The sequence below is a fragment of the Schistocerca serialis genome, chromosome 1 (assembly GCF_023864345.2).
Source record: "Schistocerca serialis cubense isolate TAMUIC-IGC-003099 chromosome 1, iqSchSeri2.2, whole genome shotgun sequence".
In the NCBI taxonomy this organism is placed as follows: Eukaryota; Metazoa; Arthropoda; class Insecta; order Orthoptera; family Acrididae; genus Schistocerca; species Schistocerca serialis.
The window spans coordinates 1,064,351,807-1,064,379,619 of NC_064638.1; the positions used below are offsets into that span (position 1 = coordinate 1,064,351,807).

Sequence of the window (27,813 nt, forward strand, 5' to 3'; positions counted from 1 at the left end):
CAGCTTAAGGTTTGGACTGTGGTGTGAGTTATTTGTATCGCGCAAGTGGTGTACTGAAGCGTAGGCCTTCAGGAATTTATTAGTCATAAATCTTTGAAGCCTTTATCTCCTGGCAGTGTTCAGTTACGTCACAGATTAGTCCTCAACACGCTATATCTAAGAGATGAGGAATGCCGACGAACCTGTGAACACTGTTACAGGAATGCTGAAAGTGTATTGCAGAATCGAATTTCAAAATTCCATTCTACCTAGTTGCATCTTCAAAAGATGTCGCACTTTCAGTGCCTTGAAACCTTGCTACTGCGACGAAGTTTATGAACGTACACAGTTTAAACAGTATACCTATTATCCCCTGAAAGTTCAGATTAACTATCTACCATAGCTTTGCAGTATCACGGATGTCTGTAGTATAGCCCGGGAACACAGACGATATGCTGGAAATAAGATGCGAAAGCTATTAAATTAGAGCGAGGTAAGAACAGATCGCAAGGCCTTTGGTCCTGAATCATGTAGGGTAGGGTATGTTAAGATAATTTGGCAGCATTTTCAAGCAAACATGGTTTTATTAAAGCAAAATAACAATGTTGCAGCCATTTTTATTAACTACATACGAGTCACATTGTGTAAATATAACTCTTCTTATTATTGCTACTGTTCATAGTTGTACATAACCTTGAAGCATAAATGCCGGCCTCGGTGGTCTCGCGGTTCTAGGCGCGCAGTCCGGAACCGTGCGACTGCTACGGTCGTAGGTTCGAATCCTGCCTCGGGCATGGATGTGTGTGATGTCCTTAGGTTAGTTAGGTTTAAGTAGTTCTAAGTTCTAGGGGACTGATGACAACAGCTGCTAAGTCCCATAGTGCTCAGAGCCATTTTTTTAAGCATAAATCGGAAGGTAATTTTGAAACAGGTAAGGCTATTTTGCAGTAGTGGTCAGTTCATTCACCGTACTGCATCAGTCATCTTAAGAACGTTAACAAGTCAACAACGTAAACAGCTTCCTTAGGTTGTTTTTGGCAGCTGTTGTGGTAAGGAATAAAGCAAGAACAACATTGTCCTTAGTGAACCTGCTTTTTTCTTCGCATCAGTTCTGTGTGAAGTACTGTGTTCCAATAATATTTGCTATAAATATCTTGCAGAAAGGTGTGGAACTGACATAAGAGCAACGTTGACAGTAGTCCAAATGAGTAAAATGAGGTAAGTCAGTGTCATGACGCTATGCGTTGACTTCCTAAGATCCCTGTCGTCATATTTCACAAAAAAATTATTTATGTAGCAGTATAGATCTCACAGTACCTATTGTGTACAAATAAAATGTACATTGCTTGCTTATTCCACACCTAAAATGGATTCACAACTATAAAGGGAACATCCACCGTGAAATGTGCCACACGACAGTTAGAAACACGTTTCGTCGGCGCGTACTTGCGACTTCGGGGGAGCGCAGCTGTAGTGTTAGTCGAGAATACATTATCATCCCATCTGTTGGCAAAATCATGAAACACTGCATTAAATGGGAACATCGCAGCTAATTTATAACAAAATGCTGCAAAATTACCTATACTGCAATATTACCTTACCCTGCTCTATACATGCCCCACCCTCCCCCCCATGGACCTTGCTGTTGGTGGGAAGGCTTGCGTGCGTCAGCGATACAGATAGCCGTACCGTAGGTGCAATCACGACGGAGGGGTATCTGTTGAGAGGCCAGACATACGCATGGTTCCTGCAGAAGAGCAGCAGCCTTTTCAGTAGTTGCAGGGACAACAGTCTGGGTAATTGACTGATCTGGCCTTGTAACATCAACCAAAACGGCCTAGCTGTGCTGGTATTGCGAACGGATGAAAACAACGGGAAACTACAGCCGTAATTTTTCCCGAGGGCATGCAGCTCTACTGTGTGGTTTAATGATGGGTAAAATATTCCGGAGGTAAAAAAGTTCCCCATTCGGATCTCCGGGCGGTGTTGCTAAGAACGACGCTGTAATCAGGAGAAACAAAACTGGCGTTCTACGGATCGAGCGTGGAATTTCTGATTCCTTAATCAGACATGTAGGCCAGAAAATTTAAGAAGGGACAGTTACAGTGGGAATTACTGAAGTTGGGTGGCAGAAGGAACAGGACCTCTGGTCAGGTGAATACAAGATTATAAATGCAAAATCAGATAGGGGTAATGCAGGAGTAGGATTAATCATGCATAAAAAATAGGAACGCAGATAATCTACTACGAACAGCATAGTGAAAGAATTATTGTAGCCAAGATAGACGCAAAGGCCACACCTACCACAGTGGTAAAAGTTTATATGCCAACTAGCTCTGCAGAAGAAAAGATTGAAGAAATGTATGATGCTATAAAAGAAATTATTCAGATAGTTAAGGGAGACGAAAGTTTTTCATGGTGATTGGAACTCCATAGTGGGAAATGGGAGATGGACTGTGAAGGAAAAGAATGCAGGAGGGAGCTGCCTGCTAGAATTTTGCACAGAGCATAATTTAATTATAGCTAACACTTCATTCAAGAATTATGAAAGGAAGGTTGTGTACGTGGAAGAGACCTGGTCACCGGAAGGATTCAGGTTGATTATATAATGGTAACACAGATTTAAAAACCAGGTTTTAAATTGTAAGACATAACCAGGGGCAAATGTGGACTCTGACCACAATTTATTGGTTTATGAATTGCAGATTGAAACTGACAAAACTGCAGAAATCAAAGAATTTAAGGAGATGGTATTTGGATAAAGCAAAAGAACCAGAGGTTGTAGAGTTTCAGAAGGAGCATTAGGGAATGAGTGACAACAGGGGAAACGAACACAGTAGAAGAAGAATGAGTAGCTTTGATATAATAGTGAAGGCAGCAGATGGTAAAGTAGGTAAAAAGACTGGGTCCAATAGACATCCTTTGTAGACACAAGATACATTGAATATAAAAATGCAGTAAATGAATCATGCAAAAGGGAATACAAATGTCTCAAAAATGAGACAGCAAGTGCAAAATGGCTAAGCAGGAATGGCTAGAGGACAAATGTAAGGATTTAGAAGCATATAACACTAGGGGTAAGGTAGATGCCACCTACAAGAAAATTAGAGATCTTTGAAGAAACCAGCCTTATGAATGTCAAGAGCGCAGATGGAAAACCAGTCCTAAGCAAAGAAGGGATGGCAGAAAGGTGTAAGGAGTACATAGAGGGTCTATACAAGGGAGATGTACTCGAGGGCAGCATTATGAACATGGAAGAGGACGTAGATGCAGATGAAATGGGAGATGTGATAATGCGTGAAGAATTTGACAGCACTGAAGGATCTAAGTCGAAACAAGGCTCCAAGAATATATAACATTCTGTTAGAACTGACAGCCTTGGGAGAGCCAGCAGTGACAAAACTCCTCTATCTGCTGAGCAAGAGGTGAAGTGAAATACCCTAAGGCTTCAAGAATAAGATAGTAATGCCAGTTTCAAAGAAAGCATGTGCTGACAGATGTGAAAATTACTGAAGTATCAGTTTAATATATCACGCTTGCAAAATACTAATAAGAATTCTTTACAGAAGAATGGAAAAACTGGTAGAAGCCGATCCTGGAAAAGATCAGTTTGGATTCTGGAGAAATGTAGGAACACTCGAGGCAATACTGATCCTAAGACTTCTCATACAAGGTAGGTTATGGAAAGGTAAACCTATATTTATAGCATTTATAGACTTACAGAAAGCTTTTGACAGTGTTGACTGGAATACTTTCAAATTCTAGTTGTGGCAGGGGTAAAATACAGGGAGCGAAAGGCTACTTACAATTTGTAGATAAACCAGATGGCAGTTATAAGAATTGAGGGGCACGAAAGGGAAGCAGTTGTTGAGAAGGGAGTGAGATAGGGTTGTAGCCTATCCTCGAAGTTATTCAGTCTGTATATTGAGCAAGCATTAAAAAAAAAAAATAGAAAAATTTGGAGTAGGAATTAGTCCAGGGAGAAGAAATGAAAACTTTAAGGTTTTCCGATGCAACTGTAATTCCGTCAAGAGAATTTGAACGGACTGGACAGTGTCTTGAAAGGGGGCTATAAGATGAACATCAAGAAAAGCGAAACGAGGATAATGGAATGTGGTAGAATTAAATCAGGTGATGCCGAGGGAATCAGATTAGGAAATGACACTTAAAGTAGTAGGTGAGTTTCGCTATTTGGGCAGCAAAATAACTGATAATGGTCGAAGTGGAAAGAATATAAAATGTAGACTGTCGATTGCAAGAAAAGCATTTCTGAAGAAGAGAAATTTAATATAGAGTATAGATCGACCAAACAGCGAGGTCATTGGTCCCATCAGATGAGCGAAGAAAATCGGCCCTGCCATTTCAAAGGAACCATCCCGACATTTGCCTGAAGCGACTTAAGGAAATCAAGGAAAATCTAAATCAGGATGACCGCATGCCGGTTTGAACTGTCGTCCTCCCGAATGCGAGTCCATTGCGCTAACCACTGCTCCACATCACTCGGTGATTAGATGGGTAGATCACGTAACTAAGGTGGTACTGAATAGAATTGGGGAGAAGAGGAATTTGTGGCACAACTTAACTAGGAGGGATCGGTTGGTAGGACACATTCTAAGACATCAAGGGATCACCAATGTACTAATCGAGTGAAGCGTGGAGTGTGAAATTTGGAGAATGAGACAAATGAATACAGTAAGCAGATTCAGAAGGATGTAGATTGTACTCGGCGATGAAGCTTGCACAGGATAGAGTAGCATTGAGAGCTGCATCAAACCAGTTTTTGGACTGAAGACACTGAACTCTTAAAGGATGTCATAGAGAATTGTAAGTCCGTAAATGTAAACAACGTAAAGGTCTGAAGACTAAAAACGTGGATGTTAACTACAAACATGATCAGTTTGTATAATGTTCTTGATTTCCACTCCGAGACGTGAAGAGCTGATATTAATGCGATGTCCATTGCTGAGCCAACTGCTATTCGAACAGTGCAAATCATGGTGCACCTAAGTATCCCAGGATCATGGAGACAGATCACCAAATGTCGTCGCACAGTAGTAAAATTTAGTTCTGCAAGTTACTATCTCGCCCCCCCCACCCCCCACCCCAACAAGTTATTGTCACATGATAATAAAGACGGTTACAGAGACTGGGAATTGAGATATTCTCGAAATGTCTTCATTACTTCCTAGTTTCATTTATTCTTCCACAATAGGTGGAACGTTAGTCTGGTTAGAATCTCTTGATTTTAGCTTGATCTTTTCGCGAGATATACTTTGGAGGAAGTAATACATTTGTTGACTCTTCAAGGAACGTACGCTCACTGAAGTTCAACAATAAACACAACCGTGATGCAGAAGGCCTCTCTTCCAGCTCCTTTCACTGGTGTTTCTGGATCTGTGACGCTTTGGTGCTTAAAATTAACCTGCAACGAAACGCGCCGCCCTTCGTTGAACCTTCTCCATTTTCTCTATCAGTCTTGGCTGGTTTGGATCCCTGACTGAGAAGCAATATTAAAGCATTGGACGAACGAGTATTCTGTAGGCTGTCTCCTTAGTTGTTGGATTACATTTCCTGAGGATTCTTCGAATGAATCTCTGGCATATGCCTTACTTGCGATTAATTTTATGTGGTCGTTCCATTTGAAGTTGACCCGTGTACACACACTCGCACAACCACGGGTCTTTCTATGTATTAGCAGTACGTTACACTTATGTTGAGGGTCAATCGGCGCTCCTTGCACTAAGCGTCGATCTTCTGCAGTACTTATTGCAGTTCGCTACAATTTCCTAGCGTGGGGACTTCAGTGTGTATAACACCACCGCCCACAAAAGCCTCATGGAACTTCAGAGGTTATCTACTAGGTTATACATTTTTTGAAAAGTGATGGTCCTGTAACATAGAAGTTACTTTTACATCTGAAGACTTCTTTCTGTTCAGAATGACACGCTTCGTTCTGTTTGCTAGAAACTGTTCAATCCAGTCTCACAATTTGTCAGACATTTCTTACGCCTGTATTTTGTTAATTAGGCGGCAGTGCGGAACTGCATTTAATACGTCCTGGAAGTGAAGGAACTCGGGGTCTACCTGGGCGCTTATATTTACTGCTTTCTGGGTCTCGTGGGCGAACAGAATGAGTTAGGTTTAACAAGATCGTTTTCGGAACCTATGTTGGTTCCTACAGAAATTTTCGGTCAACATCTCCCAGAATTCTAAAACTGACCTACGTCAGGGATATAGGCCTATAGTTATGTGGTCTGTTCGACGACCCTTCGTGAAAACGAGAAATACCTATGCTTTTTTATTTTTTCGAATCATCAGGTACACGTCGCTCCTCCAAAGACATAAGATACACTGCGGCTAGAAAAGGGACAAGTTCTTTAGCATACTCTATGTAGAATCTTATTGATACCCCGTCAGGTCCCATTGGTCTCCCCTCCGTGGAGCGATTTCAGTTGCTTTTCCACCCTTTGATCACTTTCCGATGTCAGCCCTTTTGTCATTTGTGCAACGATTTAAGAGGCTCTACAGGGCGATATTCCCCTGTGAAAAAAGGACGCTTAGTAATTTCAGCCTCTTCTTTGTTACCGTCCATTTCACTGCCATTTTAATCAGAAGGTCTGGATAGATGACTTCGATCCGTTCACTGATTTAACAGACTTCGTAGGATTTTCTGTGAAGTACGTGGACAGAATTTGGCTTTCGAAATCGCCTAACACTTAGCACGTGGCTCTCCCAACGCTAATTTTGGTTTCGTATAACCTCTGCCTGTGAGACTTTGACTACGTTTAAATTAGCAGTGAAGCTATTTATTTGCTTTTGTAGCAGTTTCCTTAGATGCCTGTCGAACCATGGCGGGTGTTTCCTATCCCTTAAAAGTTTGACACCAATCTGTCGAAAGAACATTGTATAATTTTGAACTTAAATTGATATTCAGCATTGTTAATGATCGATGAAATTTTCGTGCCGACTGCTCATGCAATCTGAAACTTTTCTTACCGCTCATGCTAAGCAGAAAGATGTTTCTGGCTTCGTTGGTATCCTTATTTTCAACCCCCTGCGGGTTCGGGGGTTAGAATAGGCCCGCGGTATTCCTGCCTGTCGTAAGAGGCGACTAAAAGGAGTCTCACATGTTTCGGCCTTGTGTGATGGTCCCCTCTCGGGTTTGACCTCCATCTTTCTAAATTATTCCGAAGAGCGAGCCAATTGGGGAAGGGCGCCTTACATGGTGCACTGTATCCGCCGTGCATTGAGACCTTCAGCCGGCTTTTTCGTCGTTGCAATGGTGTCCCGCTCGTTTTCCGTCTCTTGGGCGGGGATACGTCACTGGGTGCGATTACCACACTGCACTCTGCAGTGTTGCTTTTAACTGCGACGACGAACTTGGAATTTTTTGCACCTAAGATCCAGCACGGTAGCCTGTCCGTTGTGGTGGGGCCGCCATGTACCCTCTTGGTTGTAGCCCCCTGACAACACAGGGATCGCTCTACTGATGCCTGCGCCGTTCACTCCCCACGTATGCCAAGGAGTAGCTGCCCATCTCCCTGGGGCATCAGGACTCCCGGCAATGGCCATCCTGCCAGGTGGCTATTGCTGTGGCTGGGTGGCGCCCGTGGGGAGGGCCCTTGGTCGGAGTAGGTGGCATCAGGGCGGCTGACCCGCAATGAAGCGTGGTACATCATCTATCGCTGGTGGGCCTCCACCAGCAGTCTCTAAGCGATCGAGGTCTAACCTCAACGGGAAGAAATTTGATCAGAGATCGTTTCCCTCCCTAGCTATTCCATGGGAGGAACGTCTTGCTAAAGAAGGCAGTGGAGAATATTCACCCCGGTACCTCGTGTGTACGCGGGTTGATGGAGAATCGTTCATGTCGACCAAGCCCCAGTTTTTTGTGGAGCATTTAGAGGACAAGTTTGGGGAGGTGGAGGGCTTGTCCAAGATGCGCTCTGGTTCTGTGCTCATCAAAACGGCGTCCTCTGCCCAGTCACGGAGGTTGCTCCATTGTGACAAGTTGGGGGATGTTTCAGTTAGCATCACGCCGCATAAGTCTCAACATGGTCCAGGGTATTATATTCCACAGGGATCTTCTTCTGCAGTCCGACGATGAATTACGCGCCAACCGCGAACGACGAGGTGTTCACTTCGTCCGGCGCGTCCATCGGGGTCCGAGGGATAATCAGGTGGCCACCGGTGCCTTCATCTTGGCCTTTGAGGGTGATGTCTTACCCGAAAAGGTTAAGGTGATGGTTTACCGTTCTGATGTGAAACCATATATCCCTCCTCCGATGCGGTGTTTTAAATGCTGGAAGTTCGGGCACATGTCATCTCGCTGTACTTTCAGCATCACGTGTCGGGATTGTGGACGTCCTTCGCATCCTGATACTCCATGTGCTCCGCCTCCCATCTGTGTTAACTGTGGAGAACACCATTCCCCCTGCTCACCGGACTGTCGTATCTTCCAGAAGGAAAGGAAGATAATGGAATAAAAGACCCTGGACCGCCTGACCTATACCGAGGCAAGGCGGAAATATAAGCGGCTACATCCAGTGCCCATGACGTCTCCCTATGCCGCTGCTGCAACACCAGTTCGCTCTCAGCTCTGCCAGAATTCACCGACCCCCTTGGTTGCAGGGGGCACTTCACTCCCTGTTTCTCCTGCTCCATCTACTTCAGGAGCAACACCACCCCAACCACCAGTGACATCTGTTCCCCTTTCACAGCCGGAGAAGCGTGAGCCTTCTTCGGCTCCTCTCGTCGCCCGGAAGGGGTCCCTTGGGGCCCTCCCATCCCAGGCTTTGCCCAGTGCCAAAGCGGACACCCGCAAGTTTGTCAAACAACCACCGGTCGCTGATCGTAGGGCGTCACAGTCGTCTTCAGTCCCTGAGACTGACCGAGTGAGGTCCTCCCAGCCAGACCCACCTAAGGCACAGCGCGCAAAGCAGTCGAAGAAAAAGGCTCCCAAGCATCCTGAAATTGCGGTGGCACCTGTCCGACCGCAACCTTCTCCCTCTGCGTCTGAAGATGAGGTGGAGATTCTGGCATCCGCACCTGGATCTCGCCAGTCCCTCGGACGCAATAGATGGCTGTTGCCCAGGTGGTGACTCAGTAGCAGCAGGGGCCCCGGAGGCGTAATCTGCCTCCCCAGTCCCTTCACGCCTTTCCCATCCATGGCTAATACCATCCTCCAGTGGAACTGCAGCGGTTTCTTCCACCATCTAGCTGAGCTCCGCCAACTTATCAGCCTTCATCCTTTCCTTTGCATTGCTCTGCAGGAAACTTGGTTTCCAGCAACGCGAACCCCCGCCCTCCGTGGTTATCGGGGTTATTTTAAGAACCGGGCAGCTTATGAAAGGGTGTCTGGTGGCGTCTGCATATATGTCCTTCACTCTCTTCACAGCGAGTTTGTACCTCTACAAACAGCTTTAGAGGCTGTCGCTGTTCGGGTGTGGACGCCACAGGCTATTACCGTCTGCAGTATTTACCTTCCACCGGATGGTGCTGTCGCGCAGCATGTCCTGGCTGCTCTGATAGCCCAACTGCCGCCACCTTTCTTGTTGCTGGGCGATTTCAATGCCCACAACCCTCTGTGGGGTGGGACTGTCTCCGATGACTGCGGTCGTGCTGTGGAGCATTTGTTGGCTCAGCTCGACCTTAGCCTCTTGAACACCGGCGCTCCCACGCATTTCAGTGTAGCCCATGGCTCGTTCTCGGCCATCGATCTCTCTCTTTGCAGCCCCGGACTTGTCCCATCCCTCCACTGGAGAGTGCATCCTGACCTGTGTGGTAGTGACCATTTTCCCATCTATTTGTCACTGCCCCAGTGTCATTCTTCTGGGCGCCTGCCCCGCTGGGCTCTCCACAGGGCTGACTGGCCGGGTTTTACTTCTGCGGCAACCATTGAGTCTCACCCACAGGGTGACATTGACGAGGTGGTCCGTGTGTTAACCACGTCAATCATTTCGGTGGCCGAGGCTGCCATCCCCCGCTCTTCTGGACTCCCTCGGAGGAAGGCTGTACCCTGGTGGTCGCTGGAGATTGCTGAGGCTATTCGCGGCCGTAGGCGGGCCCTCCAGCGTCATAGGCGGCACCCGTCTCTCGAGACCCTCATCGCCTTTAAGAGGCTCCGTGCCTTCGCCCGTCGTCTTATTACAAGGCGTAAGCAGGAGTGCCGGGAGCGGTATGTCTCATCCTTGGGCTCCCGTGTCTCCCCCTCGCTCGTGTGGTCCCGGATACGGCGGATTTATGGACACCAGACCCCTATGGGTGTCCCTGGGATCTCCTTGGACGGCGCTGTCTGCACGGACGCTGCCGCCATTGCTGAACACCTTGCTGCGCACTTTGCTAAGAGCTCTGCGACTGCAACTTATCCCCCCGCCTTTCACTCTCTCAAGGAGCGAGCCGAGCAGACGCAGTTATCGTTCCGCACGCGTCGTTCTGAAAAATACAATGCTCCTTTCAGCGAGAGGGAATTCCTCGCTGCCCTCGCCGATTGCCCTGATACAGCACCAGGACCGGACTGCATCTCTTCAGGGACTGCCAGAGACACATCCTAACCATCTTTAACCGCATCTGGAGCGAGGGCGTGTTCCCGTCGCAATGGCGAGAGGGTCTTATTGTCCCCATCTTGAAGCCCGGTGCGGACCCACTGGTGGTGGACAGCTATCGTCCCATTACCCTCACCAATGTTTTGTGCAAATTGCTCGAACGTATGGTGGGGCGGCGTTTGTGTTGGGCCCTTGAGTCGCGCGGTCTCCTCGCTCCATCCCAGGGTGGCTTCCGTCGGGGCCGGTCTGCCACGGACAATTTGGTGTGGCTGGAATCTGCTATCCGTATGGCTTTTGCCCGACGTCAGCATCTCGTTGCTGTATTTTTCGATCTGCGGAAGGCGTATGACACCACATGGAGGCATCACATCCTCGCCACGTTGTATGAGTGGGGTCTTCGTGGTCGGCTCCCGGCTTTTCTTCAAACATTTATATTGCGCCGCTCTTTCCGGGTGCAAGTCGGTGCCGCCTCTAGTTCATCTTATAAACAGGAAAATGGGGTCCCGCAGGGCTCGGTGTTGAGAGTCTCCTTATTTCTAGTGGCCATTAATGGTCTGGCTGCAGCCGTGGGGTCGTCGGTGTCTCCTTTGTATGCTGACGACTTCTGCATCTCATTTAGCTCCACGACTGCGGGAGTCGCCGAACGCAGGCTTCAAGTCGCCGTTCGCAAGGCGGCAGCATCATGGGCTCTGACTCATGGTTTTCAGTTCTCTGCAGCCAAGACTCGAGTTATGCACTTCTGCAGGCGTTGGACGGTCCACCCTCATCCTGAACTTGACCTCGACGGCCACCTGCTTGAAGTGGTGGACACTTGCCGCTTCTTGGGACTCGTGTTTGATGCCCGGCTCACATGGGTTCCTCATATTACTCAGCTGAAGCAAAAATGCTGGCGGCACCTCAACGCCCTCCGCTGCCTTAGCCACAAGTCTTGGGGTGCAGATCGCTGCACGCTGCTGCGATTGTACAGAGCCTTTGTGCAGTCCCGGCGTGATTATGGGAGCCTGGCCTATGGGTCTGCGTCACCCTCAGTGTTGAAGTTGTTAGACCCCATACACCACTGTGGGGTTCGGCTTGCTACTGGCGCTTTTCGTACCAGCCCCGTGGATAGTCTACTGGTGGAGGCCGGGGTTCCCCCGCTGCGGATTCGCCGCCATCGACTGCTCGCCGACTATGCTGTCCACGTGCATTGCTCGCCAGGCCATCCCAATCGTCGCCTGCTTTTCCCTGCCATGGTCCTCCATCTGCCCGAACGGCGACCTAGGTCTGGGCTTTCCGTAGCTGTCCGCGTCCAGTCCCTGCTGTCGGAACTGGGGTCATTCCCTCTTCTGCCTCCCTTCCGGGTCCGTGCACCTACGCCTCCCTGGTGTTTGTCCCGGCCGTCCGTCCGTCTGGATTTGGCACAGGGACCCAAGGACCCGGTTCCGCCTGTGGCCCTCCGTCGCCGTTTTCTTGCGCTCCTCGCCTCTTTTTCGGACTGTGAGACTGTCTACACTGATGGTTCCCTGGTTGATGGTCGCACTGCCTTCGCTTTTGCTCACGCTGCCCATGTTGAGCAGCGCTCCTTGCCGGCTGGCTGCAGTATTTTTACTGCAGAGCTGGTGGCGATATTGCGCGCTCTTGAGCATATGCGTTTCTGCTCAGGTAGGTCCATCGTCATCTGCAGTGACTCCCTGATGAGCAGCTTTCAGGCCATCGACCGCTGCTATCCCTCTTTCTCCTCTGGTGGAGTATATTCAGGAGTCTGTTTCCGCCATTGCCCGTTCTGGTCGTTCGGTGGTCTTGGTTTGGACGCCAGGTCATGTTGGCATCCCGGGGAACGAACGTGTTGACAGGCTGGCCAAAGGGGCGATCGACACCCCAGCTTTGGAGATCGGCCTCACGGCTCACGATCAGCAGCTGGTGTTGCGCCGTAAGGTGCTTGGGATGTGCTCTGCTGAGTGGCGAGGCATGACAGCGCCTAATAAACTGCGGGCTGTCAAGGAGACGACCGATGTATGGCGCTCCTCCCTGCGGTCTTCTCGCAGGGACTCTGTTATCCTGTGTCGGCTCCGCATCGGCCATACATACCTGACGCACGGCCATCTTTTGCGTCAGGAGGATCCCCCCCTGTGTCGGTGTGGGTCCCGGCTGACGGTCGCCCACATTTTATTGGAGTGTCCCCGACTGCGCACCCTCCGGAAGTCTTTTAATCTCCCGGGCACCTTGCCTTTGATTTTATGCGACGATGCCTCCCTGGCTAACAATGTTTTACATTTTATCCGTGCTAGTCCTTTTTATGGATCCATTTAGGGGGGTCCTGCACCTTTCCCTTTCTGTGTCTTTTCTCCTCGCGTCTCTCCATATTTGTTGCTGTTTTGGTGTGTCGTTGGATGGTTGACTCTTTCCCTTTTTTTGTTCTTGTGGTCAGTCTACCAGTCTCCGGCCATCTTCTTTTCTTCTATTTCTTTCTGTCTGGTGTTCGTCTGTACTCTTCTTTTCTGTAGTGTTCGTTGCCTAATTTGTGTTCTTTAGCGCCTGGGGGGGGGGGGGGGGGGATTCTCCTTCCCTTTGGGGTTTTATCTGCTCCGCGGCTTTGTCTCGCCTGTTTTTTTTGGAATGGGGGACTGATGACCTTAGCTGTTTAGTCCACCTTAAACATCCCAACAACCACCACCACCTTATTTTCAGCCGTATTTATTGTTGCTGTAACGGCCTTGTAATCAGTTATTCTGTATTCTTTGTCAACTGAGGCGAAAAGTTTGGGTCTTTTATCACTAGCAAGTCTAAGATGTCATCTTCACGAGTCGCTTCTTTGATTATCTGCTGAAGGTAATTTTCAGGTAATATACTTTAAACAATTTCACAAGGTTTCGTGCCCCCTACTACTAATCATTTGAGTCCGCCACTTCTATAGCTGGTAGTAGAAATTTCCACCTAGAAGTATGACTAGACAAGGAAATTTACGCCACTATTGCTTCTGAGGCAGGGGTCTATAAAAGCTTCCGATATGAATGTTTGGTGCACCTTTAACACTTGTCTTAACCAAAATTATTTCGAATTCAAAATCTGTACCGATTTCACTAGCCGAGTTAATGTTTTTGGTGGCTATAAACTTGCCTCTGCCACCAGTTCTCAAGCTATTTGCGATATACGTTCCAATATGAATTCAAATTTTGTTACTATTTACTACTGGTTTCAGCCAGCTTTGTCCCTAGTACAGTGTAGATATTGTTACTATTTTAAGGGCGTTAGTTCCGGTATTACAGTGAAGAGCCAACGAGCACGAGAAAGTTCCGCAACACAACATGCCATGAACTGGACTAATGTCTGAAGTAGTGCTAGAGGGAACTGACAAATGAATTCTGTAAGGCTGTCCAAAAATCCATAAAAGTACGCGGGGGCGGAGATCTCCTATCTCTTCTGAACAGCATGTTGCAAGGCATCCCAGATATGCTCAATGTTAAATTCTGGGGAGTTTGGTGGCCAGCGGAAGTGTTTAAACTCTGAAGAGTGTTCCTGGAGCCGCTCTGTAGCAATTCTGGACGTGTAGGTTGTCGCATTGTTCTGCTGGAATTGTCCAAGTCCGTCGGAATGCACAATGGACTGGAATGGATGTAGGTGATCACAGGATGCTTACGTACGTGTCACTTGTCAGAGTAGTATCTGGACGAAACGGGGGTCTCATATCACTCCAACTGCACACGCCCCACACCATTACAGAGCCTCCACCAGATTGAACAGTCCCCTGCTGACATGCAGAGTCAAAGGATTCATGAGGTTATCTCAATACCCGTACACGTCCATCCGCCCCATACAATTTGAAACGAGACTCATACGACCAGACATGTTTCCAGTCACCAACAGCCCAATGTCGGTGTTGACGGCCCAGTCGAGGCGTAAAGCTTTGTGTCGTGCAGTCATCAAGGGTACACGAGTTGGCCTTCGGCTCCGAAAGCCCTTATCGATGTTTCGTCGAATGGTTCGCAGGCTGACATTTGTTGATGACCCAACATTGAAATTTGCAGCAATTTGCAGAGGGGTTGCACTTCTGTCACGTTGAACGATTCTCTTGAGTCGTCGTTCGTCCCGTTCTTGCAGGATCTTTTTCCGGCCGCAGCGATGTCGTAGATTTGATGTTTTGCCAGATTCCTGATATTCACGGTAAACTCGTGAAATGGCCGTACGGAAAAATCCCCAAATCCCCACATCGTCGGTACCGCGGAGATTGTGTGTCCCATAGCTCGTGCGCTGTCTATAAGACCACGTCCCAATTCACTTAAATGTTGATAAACTGCCATTGTAGCAGCAGTAACCGATGTAACAGCTGCGCCAGACACTTGTCGTGTATAGGCCGTTTCCGACCGCAGCACTGTATTCTGCCTGTTTACTTACATATCTCTTATTTAAATACGCATGGCTGTACCAGTTTCTTGGCGCTTCAGTGTATTTCTAACTTTTTGTAAGGCTGTTTTGACACCGGAGTAAGAACTGAATGATAAGTTTCTGTATCTAATTGTTGCATACAGAACGGGAGTAAGATTTTTGTGGCTGTAATTCAGGCATTAGAAATATTGGCGTCTCCAAATGCCTTTAGTCTACATCTACATTCTGCAAGACATCGTTAAACTCATGGCAGAGTGTATGTCCTGTTGTGCCAGTTATTAGGATTTCTTCCCGTTGTATTCACGTATGGTGCGCGGAAGAAATAATTATTTGAATGCCTCTGTGCGTGCTGTAATTATTCTGATCTTATCCTCACGTTCCCTATGTTAGCGATAGTAGGGGTTGTTACATTCCTACAGTCCTCATTTAAAGCTGGTTCTTGACTTTCTCGGTATAGTTTACATATATCTTAGTCTTCCTGCTCAGTTCCTTCAGTATCTCTGACACTCCCATAGATTAAACAATCCTCTGACCATTCGTGCTGCCCTTTTGTCGATTCCAACAGTGACTCATTGATATTAGTCATAGGATACCTTTTTTTCGTTTTGTGAAGTGCACAATTTTACATTTCTGAACATCTAAAGCTAGTTACCAGTCGTTGCACCATTTCAAGATCTGACAGTATTTTTGCAGCTTCTTTCGGATAGTATTTCATTACATATATCATTTGCAAAATGTCTGAGGTTACTATTGTCTGCATGGTCATTACTATAGAACATGAACAGTGTCTAGACACGCTTCCCTGGAGCACACTCGTAGTTACTTCTACAGCTGACAACTCTCCATCCAAGATAACATGGTGCGTCCTCCATACCAAAAAGTCCTCAGTCACAAACTTCACATGATGCCCATATGATAGGACTTCCGAAAATAAGCGTAGGTGTGGTACCGAGTCAAATGCTTTTCTGCATTTAAAGATACTGCATCTACATGACTACCTTGATTCAAAGCTTTCAGTACGTTCTGTGAGAAGTGAGTTGTTTCACAGAGTCGATGTTTTTGGAATCCATGCTGGTCGGCATTGAGGTGGTCCATGCTGGTCGGCATTGAGGTGGTCTTCTGTTAGATACCTCATTATGTTTGAGCGCAGGATATGGTTAGAGATTCAACAAATCGATGTCAAGGTTACCGGCCGGTAGTTTCGTGGATCACTTTTACTACCATTTTTTGTAGACGGTTGTGACCTACGCTTTTTCCAAGAACTGGGCACGTTTTTTGTTTTTTTAGAGGATCTAAGATTATTGGTAGAAGAGGAACTAACTCAGCTGCAAATTCAGTATGGAAACTGACCGGTATTCAATCTTGCCCTGGAGCTTTGTTCAGTTTGGACGATTTCAGCTGTTTCTCAACACCACTGACACTAACACTTCATATTTTCAGAGGTACGAGGATTAAACTATGGCCAATTCTCTTGGGGGTTTCGTTTGTAAAGGACCATTTGAAAACAGGGTTAAGCATTTCAGCTTTTGCTTTGCTACCTTCAATTTGTTCCTGTCCCATTCGTTAGGGACTGGACATTGACTTTGATGCCACTTCCAGTCTTTACATACGACCAGAATTTATTTGGGTTTTGTGAAAGATCTTTTGACACTATTCTGCTACGGTAGTCATTGGAGGCTTCACGCATTTACACTTTTTATGCAGTAATCTGTTTCTTAGACGTTTCTTGACAATGACTGTTTACTATTGAGGTTCCCTCCCATTATGAACGTTCTTCTGGATACAAATCTATCCAGTGTACGGGCAATTTTTCTTGTAATCTTGAGTCTTAGGTCCCCTACATGCTCCTGCCCTGTGCTCAGAGTTTAAAAGTTCCTCATTGAGATATGACACCACTAATTTTTATCTACTTTACTGAACATGTAACACGTCTTTCTGCTTCTTGTAGTTCTCGTTTGTGCTTTGGTAACCATGGTTGCCATATCCACCTCATGGTCACTGACACCAGTTCCGGTTTCTACATCCTCAAGGTGGTCAGGTCTGTTTGTTGCCATTAGATCCAATATATTTCCATCATGAGTGGACTTCCTAAATATGGTTCAAAGAAGACATTTAGTAATTTTTCACAGGATGTCTTGTTACGCCCAGCATTAAGGAAATTAATTTTCGCAATTTATTGGACGATTAAAGCCTCAATCGATGATTACAGTATGATTGGCGAACTTACGTACAGGTGAACTGAGGTTTTCTGGCAAGTTTCCGGTTACACTTGGAGATAGGCGGGCGATAGAAGGACCCAGTTGTCATTTTATGCTCACTACTTAAAATGAGTCTTACCCAAAAAATCTCACGAGCGGGTTCGATTTCTCTGTCTCAAGACTTGAGTGTCTTGTCTACTGCAACAAATACATCCTCTATATACCTGTGGCCTGTCCATTTGACACACACACACTCTGTCATTGCTATCAACTTCAGGTTTTAACCAGTTGTCTGTACCTAGTATTATGAGCTCCACTGCTTTTCCAAAGTGCTTCAAACTCGGGCACTTCGTTGGTAATGCTTCGGCAGTCAGCAGTGAGGATGTTAAGTCACTTCTGTGAGGCATTTCTTTTTTTCTTACACTGATAGTTCTGCGTTTTCTACAGCTGTCATATGTATTGGATGGAGAATCACCTAATCGATAAAAAAACCTTGTGTATCGAGCGCTACATTCGTAACCCTAATGCGCAAGTTCAGGAAGTCGCAGCCTAGCTTGTCACAGAACCTTTGAAGTTTCTGGTTCAGTCCATCCACTCGACTCAGAACCAAAGGGCTACGGTGAGTTCTGTGGACAGAGATGCAACTTCTGAGCTTCTTCGAAACCCCATGCCAATTCTCAGTATTTTCTGCCAGTCACTGGAATGGCCCAGTTAGGACCTCAGAGCCCAGACGACAGGTAGCATTTGTTCAAACGTGCGGCACAATACACTGTTGGTTATTCCCTGGTCTCTCACTGGGTGCTGGAATAGCCTCTTTAAACATGCTGAATGAGGCTCACAGGCATACACACTGAGGACATCTGGTGCCCTTTGCTGTGCCTTGCTGCTATTGCTCTAAGGGGTACCATCATGCGCCATACTTTCGAACTGCCGTCTTGACACCGAACAAAACAGGTTTCCCCAGAAAAGGTGAGGTGAGTCCCACTGGCTCAGGTTGTTTCAGTAAAAGGCAGTACCTCAGATTTGTTGGATAGGGTGATCAGTACAACACCCTGAGCCCTCCCTGGTCCACGCCCACCCTGTACAGGACGCCTAGATCTACCATTTACATGACACTCGCAGTCAAGTGGACAGGTAATGACAGAGCGTGTACTGTCTGCAGAGGAGACAGGATCCACAGGAGCAGGTGGTACTGGAGGTACCTCTATCAGTAAAACGGGTACGCGGCACTAGAGTTCTTCCAACACGCCGATTCGCAGCAGCTACCAATAGTTAGTAGTCAGGGCGACTTCCAGTGGCTTACGAACGCCAGCCAACTCATCCCGTATTAGAGAACAGCATTCGCAGTGGGGCTCATTGGTCGGAATGACAACCTGGTCTCCAGAAAATTTTAGATTTTCTTTAACCGTCAAGATGAACCATTGATGGATTTATTCATCCCAAATAGAATGAATGGTTCTTAATTGAGCTGTGACTGTTGTTGAGGAAGATACCCAGTAGTTTTATTTGTAAGTGTAACTAGGAGATAGAAGTATCCATACTTCGATGTGTAATGGATGTGAAAGAACATGCTGCCAAATTTGTGTTTCTGAACTGTGGTCTACAAGCTGATATAGTCTGATCTTGTTTAAGAAATCTTTGTACCCTGGTCTGTCATTTGTCTGACCTCAGAAGGCTCACAATTTGTTGGTCTTGTCCTAGCATCGTGAAGGCCATGGATGGACCGTAGTTTCCAAAAAAATATTCCGTGTCACCAACTGTCGAAGAACTCATTAGGTTCTTCTTGACAAGGGTTGCCCTTCGTGGTACTGATTTCTACTATCCCCATGACACAAAACGGGGTTCATAGGCGACGGTGGTGCGTTCCAGGGAACGGTCAATACACCCTGGCAGCGTTTAGCAAAAACCTAAAGTTGAGACCTATTGAAGTTACCCTGAGGAGCTAATATTGCTTATGCTGCTGTAAGTAAACATGTAATCCTAAATATACAGTACCTTAGTAGTAAACCGCAGACTAAAGCCGATGAACTGATACGACGAATAAAGAAATACCTACCGTAGAAGAAATTTGGAAAGGTTTCTCTAAATTTACTTTGTTGCTGCTTCCATGTAAGCAGCTGTTTCACGTGTTAAGTGAGCGATCGACTTTAGCTCAGCTGGGCAGTTCACCTGGCTTGTAAAATAGTAAAGACACGTGCTAAGGTTGCTCGTATGTTGGGTAGTTTTAGCAATGGTTGACCCCTTCTTTCTTCGGGTGATGCAGCATGCAACTGTTTATATGGCCGCGGTAATCAGGAGATATGTTTGGTATCTGTTGTGAATTCCAGTTGTAAAATTATTCAAATTCCAAAAGAATGCATTGAACTGAATTCATTACCTCGTGGTCTGATAGCGATGCTAGCATGCCGACTGATGTCAGACTATGTATTGCGCCCTAATGCTGGTACCAGCAGTTTGTAGTTGGATCCTACACCTAAGGCCCAGGTTTTAACTGGCCTCTAAAACGTCATTTGCACTGCATCCTAAGGCATATTTTCAGTGTGGGTTCGAGTGTCTCTTGTGGAAGTCATAAAATCTTCCTTTCTTTCAAATTAATTTGGTGCAAAAGACTAATTTTTATTGAAATCTCCTAGCTATCGTTACGGGACCAAAAAGCCAGTGCTAAGATAAACAGAAACCTTTACAATCCGAAACTCGTTTTTCAGATTTTATTATGATTAACGTAATGTGGATGGGAATAAGAGATGCATATTGTCGTTAGACAGGAACATGAATTAGACATCAATTAGTAAATAGTTCTAAGATGTAAAGAAAGCAGATGCGCACTACTTAAAGTACAAACGCTCAGTAAGACTGTTCCATCCTGACTGCAGCTTAATATTTTTGTTGTTTTACGTTACATGGGTTAGATTTCTAAAGAGCACAGTAAATTAAACAAACATATGTGCTTCGAAACCAATAAACGTTAAGAGGGGAGGAATTTCTCAATGTTAATCAAAATTGCGCCAGAAATAACTGTTGGTTAAGTGATGAGTGTTTTTGAGAACTTCCTAGCGGTGTAGATGATTAGGTAAACCAAAAAAAATAAACTGGACGACGACACGAACTCAAATGAGTAACATTCCATTCATAGGCAGCGCGTTGAATCGTTCGTCAGGCGTTCCCGGGTGACCCAATTGATAGAGCAAGCATGGGCGTAATTATCTCGGTCACTGATGGTGATAGGTGCTAGTGGGCGTGTGCCACCGACACACACACACACACACACACACACACACACACACACACACACACACACACACTTTTCAAGAAAGTCTTAACAGTGTACTTAGGGCGGTTCTGTCGTGTTGCGTCGATACTTTTATCAGGGCGGCTGGTTTGGAACATGCCAAGCTACAGAAACTCATAGCAACTCGTCCCTAAAAATCCTGAAGTGTATCTTGCAACGAAATATTAAAGGCAGTTGCCAGATCATTTAAAATGGGTTTCGACACAAACTTTGCAGCTTAAGGGCATTAGACTTATCAATTGGTTTCTACCTGAATGTCGGAATTTGTAGGGATATACAAGGTTTACGTGAAGTCCGGGGACACTTTCAGTTATATACTGCACAAGAACCATACATTGTACAGATATCATACATATGTCACTTTGAAGGGAAGCCCTGAAAGTTTATAGCCACAGCGTAGTTTGGTAATTTGCCGATAGTCAGCGCTAGTCGCAAACATGGCGAGTTCAGGTATGGAGCGAACACTCACTGGATATTCCTACTTGGACATGTTGCAGCAATGGCTGATGCCTCAAATGCTGTCCGACTCTCCGTTCATCTTTCAGCAGGTTGGGGCTCCACCCCATTTTCATCGTGAAGTTCGTGGATACCTGAACACGGATTTGCTGCATTGATGGATTGGTCGTGCTACTGAGGGGGACAGCCGTTTCATGAAATGGCCTCCCCGATCACCAGATCTCCCTCCGTGTGACTCTTTTCTGTGGGGACACATTAAAGATATGGTGTGTGTACCGCCTCTACCACGTAATGTAGCAGATCTCCGGGAGAGAATACGGGAGGCGACTGCTACAGTCGACGATGCCATGCTGGGACGGATATGGCAAGAATTCGATTACCGTATTGACGTCTGCCAGTTCACTCATGGTTCGCATATCGAATGTTCGTAAAAAAACTTTGAGTTTCTCTTCAAAATTCAACATGTATGACATCTGTACAATGTTTAGTTCTTGTGCAATAAATAATTGAAAGTGTTCCTTGATTTCATGTACACCCTGTATAATGGAACGATCAGATAGGCTCAGTCGTAGGTAAAACAGGTGGCAGACGTTGGTTAATTGATAGGATACTAGGAAAATGCAATCAGTCTAGAAATGAGAAGGCTGCATATAGATTTGCTCGACCCTGAGAAACTTTTACGGAGATCCTGAAAAACCAACCGGTCGCTTGTTGATAGGAGCAAACGATCCCAACAAAACCTGCTTTCATAATTACAAGAAATATTGGGAACAAGGTAAGCGCACTCGAAAACTGTGCGTGGTGTAATTATTCTTATCGCCCCCCCCCCCCTTCCTGAAGGGAGTGGAATGAGCCCCAAGTAACTGGTACAGTGGGAACTACCCTCTGCCATTCACTTCAGTTGTTGTAGACTAAGTGCTGAAGCAGATTAATGTCGTAAGGTGAGAGTGAGGACTACATATAATAGCCCAAGTAAATTTGGAACTACCATTGGAGGTAAAAGTACTTGAAACATGTTTTAAGCTGATCCGTTGCTGTATTTCAGATGAACGTCCGCGTGACGACGATGGACGCGGAGCTGGAGTTCTCCATCCAGCACACGACGACTGGGAAACAGCTGTTTGACCAAGTTGTTAAAACGATTGGTCTGCGTGAAGTCTGGTTCTTCGGACTACAGTACACTGACAGCAAGGGGGACCTGACGTGGATAAAATTGTACAAGAAGGTAAGGTGTTCTCAAAAATAAATTTCGCATGTGTCCTTCGGACGTAGCCTGTTCCTATTGGAACAGTGAAATAATAGTTTTGGCGTTGTATGTAGTCATAAAATGGGAATTGCCATGCATGTTTCATATACTGCATGATGAATCTTATCTAACTGGAAACGTTCCGTATTCGTCTCTAGGTTACTAATGTAAAACTGTCATAAACGTACTGACCTAAAGATTTTTCAAAACTTGTCACGGATAATTTGGAAGATAGACAACAGCGGTGTAATACTTCGGAGACAATTTCCACAAATATTTTAAGGCAGCTGGGTATACCTTGTAAATACAGTACGCCCGATATAGTGTTATTAGAGGGTAATTACTGCTTTGTCACTGTTAACTCGGGAATTTTTTAGTCGTGTAACCACTTCATTCTGACATTAAACTTTGGTTTGGGAAATATCCAGTTTTCTCTGAAAGTGCAACCAAATATTTCGTCTCCGTAACTCAGTTTACTCATAAGAGGACGCTCATATCAGGAGCGAACTTGATACAGCAGCTGTAGAAATTTGGAAAAATCTGCAGAATTACCAGATTGTGGTACATGTAAAACATGGTGTCTGCGAAAATTTGCTACAGCTGTGATCCCTCAATAAAGTTGAAGTACCTTTTACTATCTAATAAGCTGACTTGTTTACCTTATTCAACAATTTATTCAAAGTTTCAGTAAAACTCAGGTAAGAAATGGAAATTTCGTTTGCATATTCTTTTTAATATTATCGCAAATTATAGTATGCTACTTAATTTGGGAATTGCTACGCTGAGATAATAGTTTGATTGCATTGCTAAGTACGCTTCTACAGTTTTAGTGATGCTGGGAATGCGTTCTCTAAGAATTCCATCGATTCCTTCTGTAAGTCTTATCTCATCCGATAATTGCGCTGTTTAAAGTTCACTGCTTCGAGGGCGCGATAACTATGGACCATCAGCAGTAATGACTGAATGTCTCTTAAGACTCGTGTCTTCAAGGTCGCTGCTTGTAAAGATTTTGACTAACCAGGGATGCCGATGTAGGTTTCATAATCAAAGCCCTATACTGATGTTAGATGATGTCTACCACAAAACTTCCATGTTAAATGACGAATTTGTAAAATGGCGTGAAAAGGAACATAAAAACGCATCAGTATCACATTTGTTAAACCTATAACAGCAATAAACATTACATGTCGCACAGCTTTCTCTACGGGCTGTAAAATATTTTTGAGAGGTTTTCTCTTTAGTCTGTTTGTTGCTAACACCAAATCCCTTTTATTTCTTCCAGAATCTGACGATGTAGCAACTGCGACTTCTTTCTTTACCGGTGTGTTCCATACTTTTAACGGACTTAGAAGGCGATCTTTCACACAACTGAGCAGTAATAGATCTTTCTGTTAGTTCGCATATTTTCTTCTTGAATCAAATTTAGTTTTTCTTTCGACTACCAACGAATTACGCTCGTTACTTCATACCTAGAAAGCACGAAATAAATGATATATGAAAGGCGTTAGTCCAAGCTTTGCTACAGTAGCCAGTTCGTTCAAAAATACTCTCCCCCTCGCCTCCACCCCAATCCCTACCCCGACCCCATCTCATCGCCATGTCAGTGTTTGACAAGACGTGCTGGTGTCGTTATGAAAAGTATTCAGTGAAAGATTAATGACGAAAGAATTATTGATATTCTTACAAGTAGCCAAACCTCAGTTCTTCCGATATCGGAGCTCGATATTTTGTTTCCACTAACGATTCAAAGGCCAGACTGTCGCTCTTGAAACATCGATTTTGTAAATATCGGTGAACGTGGAATACTCAGCCCCGTCTACTGTCATGGTAGCCATCTGTTGGACTTTGATCCATAAATCGATATTGTGTACTGGTACTTTCGAACTGTTTGCATAAGAAAACTGTTTCCACATACACGTGTGTCATTGCCCAGCGTCGTCAGAGCAGAAGCCCAGTGGTTCCTCAGAAGGCTATCGTTCTGTAGTTCTTTTCGACCTGACGCAGCGACTCACCATACGTGGTACACTGAAAGTTTGAGAGTAACGTCTTAGCTGTCTAATAACGTCGTTTCCTTTGAGCTGCAGGGAGAAGCCGATGGCAGTGTGAAGTAACTTCATTCGTTTGCGCTTGCTTGTGTGGGCAGTGACTCACGCTCGTTTTACAGCGCCCACGTTGGAGCAAACATAGTCCGCAGAACGGTTGAAGCTGAATGAGTTAATCTGAAATCTTGCCAAATTGACAAGTGCGTGGGGTAATTGCATTGTATCCAACTATGCTCGGCGCACCACACTGATGAATGAGACCGATCCGTATTCATCGCTGACCCAATGGCAGCGTGGTTTAAGTTTTGGAGAGAATGAAAGTGGCAGCATCTGTTTGAAAGAGTCGTCGGAAGAAAATGTGCTAACCCTCAGTTGCGGAAAAGTTAATGATCACGTTCTCCTTTCGAGTGCAGCAGATGCTGATTACAAGTGGTTCCATTTGAACCTCTAAAAAAAACCGTCTGCTGTATAAATTTTGTTTTAAATGCTTCCTGTTCATGTATTTGAATTCTACCAACATATAACTTGCAATGAATGTCACTCGTCTGCCTCCTGTTAGCACGTTCTTCCATAGATGCCTTCATTTAAGGAGGGTATTAACGAATCGATAAGTGTCTCTAAAAGTCACCTAGCCTGCGTTCAGTGTAGAATAACACATTGAATGTCATGTAGCATGTGTGTAATCAATATTCCCACTGGTGCAGTGATAGTTACAACGGCATCACGAACAAGTGACTCACATATTGTTGTACAGAACTTAGGAACCCGCTTCTTATTAATCTCACAACATTGGATCTGATTGTAAAAGAAATCACAGAAAATTATGGAAAATACAGTAGTCTTTTAACAATTAAAGTGCGTGTCATCGTCTTTAGAAGTGCCAGCAACCAGTCGATGCTTCGTTTGATAGTAACTTATCACTGTTTCATCGAAAGAGGCCTTCGTACCGACCAACAAGATAACCTTTCGATAGTGTTAGTCTGCAGTAAAATACCATTTGGTTATCTTTACCGAGATGATACAACGATGTTACTACAGCTGGAAATTAATTTGAATGAGAGTACTAAAATACTGTCTCCATCGGGAGGTGTTCTTGAACAAGCAGTTGCCGTGCTTGATAGTTCATAAGAATAACAGTGCTTAGTTGCAGCTGGTTATATCGCCTGGTAGAAATACGCCACATGACTCGCTTGTCAAATGGCGTCCGGCAGACGGTAACAGCAGAGCACACCCTGGTTTCCTGTGGGGCTGACGTTTCGGCGCGAAAGAGCTCCGCCTGTCCGTCGGTGATGTCAGCGTCGTCTGAAGAGAAGCACTTGGCAGCGCCCTGTATCGGCAGCCGGAGCCGTTGAGTCACGTGAGCGTGGGAGTAGTTAGCATGACGTCACCGCAGTAAAGCTGCGGAGGAAAGTAAGCGCGCCCGTTACGCGCTAGGCGCTCAGCCGCACATCTGTTTCTCCTTTTTTTGTGGCTGGGGCGGGTCTCACCACCTTGCCTTGTACTGGATTGTTGCTACATTGCGAGCGTTGCGACCAAGTTGAAATAACAATGCTTGGACTTAGACTGAGAGGCATGAGCGAGGTCGCTCGTCGCACTATCATCACTTAGGGCAATAGGTAGCTAGTGTAATAACGTTTGCTCTGGATCCAGGTTGTAGTTGCGTGTAATGTAACGTAGGCTTCCATAGCAACTTAACTCACATGAACATTACCCTTGGGTTCATAGCCCATTGTTAGAATGACCCGATTCGAACACCGGAGTTTCGAATATCTTCTTCATAATCATTTTTATAGTGTGTTGGCGTCTTTGATGGGACCCGCCAATTTCCGCACCTGTACTAACCTCTTAATCTGTGCCCTTGATTACGAGTCAACAGTGAAAATGTAACAGGGCTGAAATAAGTGTTTGTCAGCCATGCTGATAACGAAAGCAATGAAATTCTTGAATTGGCTCTCGTTCCTAATTTAAAGGGGGTTACATTTAATTATATTTTATTAACATGCATTGTCAGCCCATTCTCTTATGGATTTCAAAATACTACTGACAGACAGAATGAGGTTTGTCAATAATAGCTATGTGTATTTTGTCATTTTTAGCCTGGCTCGTAGCAACAAGGGGAAGAGGACAGGAGGACTTTGGCTGTGAAACTGGGGCCCAGGACAAGCCCTGGGCTCCTCACATATGTTGCATATCTTGAGGCCTTATTTGTGGCTGAATCGTGAAAGATTTTCCATTGTTTTTGCTATACTCATAATCTGGCAAGAACAATCAAACTGTGTGAATGATTGTAACTTTTGTATAACACCATTAACACATGGCATTTACAAGTAGTTTTCCTTGACATATCCTAATGTACCATGATACCAGTGCTTAATGGGTACAGACTGCCTGCTCCTGTCCCACCTGATTGTGATAGTGATGAGGGTGGTAGTGAAATTAGTGCTGCAGCATCACCTTCAAAACCCAGATTTTTGAAAAATCCTGATTTTCTTTAATGATGAATGTGCAGAGCTTCAGAAATGTGTGAACTTGATAACCTAGTGAGAGATCTGGAATTGCCAAAAGGTAAAGCTGATTTGTTGGCAAAAAGAGTACAACAGTGGCATTGTCTTGGTAAAATGGTAAATGTGACTGCCTTATGAGATTACTCCCTTTTTTAAAAGCAGAAAGAACTCTGTATTTTCTGGTGATGTCCAGGGACTGTCAGTGGTGCGCATTGACAGAGTAAAAGTGAATAGTGTAAGATATTCATAGACATGTCCAACGTGTGTCTCAGACGTGTGCTACTGTGTAATGGCAGAGTGTTACCTTTGAGTCTGATTGGGTCCTTTCGTGAAAGAAATGTAATAACATGAAACAGTTGCTGTTGCAGTTGAACTGTTCAAAGTGTAAATGGTTAATTTCCAGGCATCTGATAGTATAAGACACATTACCTGAGCCACTACACAGCTACACAAAATGCTATGGCTTTGTGAGCCTCTGGTATAGCTGCCCAAAGCACTTCATTGTAAAAAGAGTGGCCAAAGTTTCAAATCACTGGAATTGGGACGCTCAAAGCACTTGTCAAATCTAAGAAAATAATTCTCCCTGCTCTTAATATAAAGTTTGTCCTAATAAAAAACTTAAACTCCATTGACAAAAGTGGAGAAGCATTTCTCTGTTTGCACAAGAAATTTCCATTAAGTAGTGAGGTGGAAATAGTCTTCTTTGGGTCCCCAAATATGCAAGCTGTACAAAAATGAGCATTTCTACACCATCCTGACGTTGATGAAAAGTTAGCTTGGGATGCCTTTGTTCAATTGTCAACACATTTTCTAGGAAAGATGAGGGTAGAAAACAAAGGATCTTGTGGCAACTCTTCTGCAGTGCTACAGTAGACTAAGATGCAAGATGTCCTTAAATTTCCTAAATTCCCACTTAGATTTGTTTCCTGACAACTGGAGAATGCTTCCACCAGAAAATTTCGGACATTGAAATGAGATACCAGCTGATTTATGCTGGACACTAATCAGGGAGTCACCAGCAGAAAACTACAAATCCCAGGTGAAGTGGTTGCACCTTCAGTGATCTTCCTCTGAGGATGACACAAAGGTACATACATGTATAAGCTTATATAGGCAGTGTCACGTTATCAAAAATTCATGAGCTAATCTTGCATTTTTTATTAGTACTTTTATCAGCACATCTGAAAAATAGCTGT

The 27,813-nt window shown here is 45.2% G+C and overlaps 1 protein-coding gene across 2 annotated transcripts in view; it reads left to right on the top strand.

The window, feature by feature from the left end:
• Positions 1–27,813, top strand: part of LOC126415727 (moesin/ezrin/radixin homolog 1) — a 96,778-nt gene that overhangs the window by 22,588 nt on the left and 46,377 nt on the right. For both annotated transcript variants that reach the window (XM_050083453.1, XM_050083452.1), the window contains one exon: positions 21,871–22,050. In XM_050083453.1, coding sequence (XP_049939410.1) covers positions 21,871–22,050 — 180 coding nt within the window. The remainder of the gene's footprint in view (positions 1–21,870; positions 22,051–27,813) is intronic.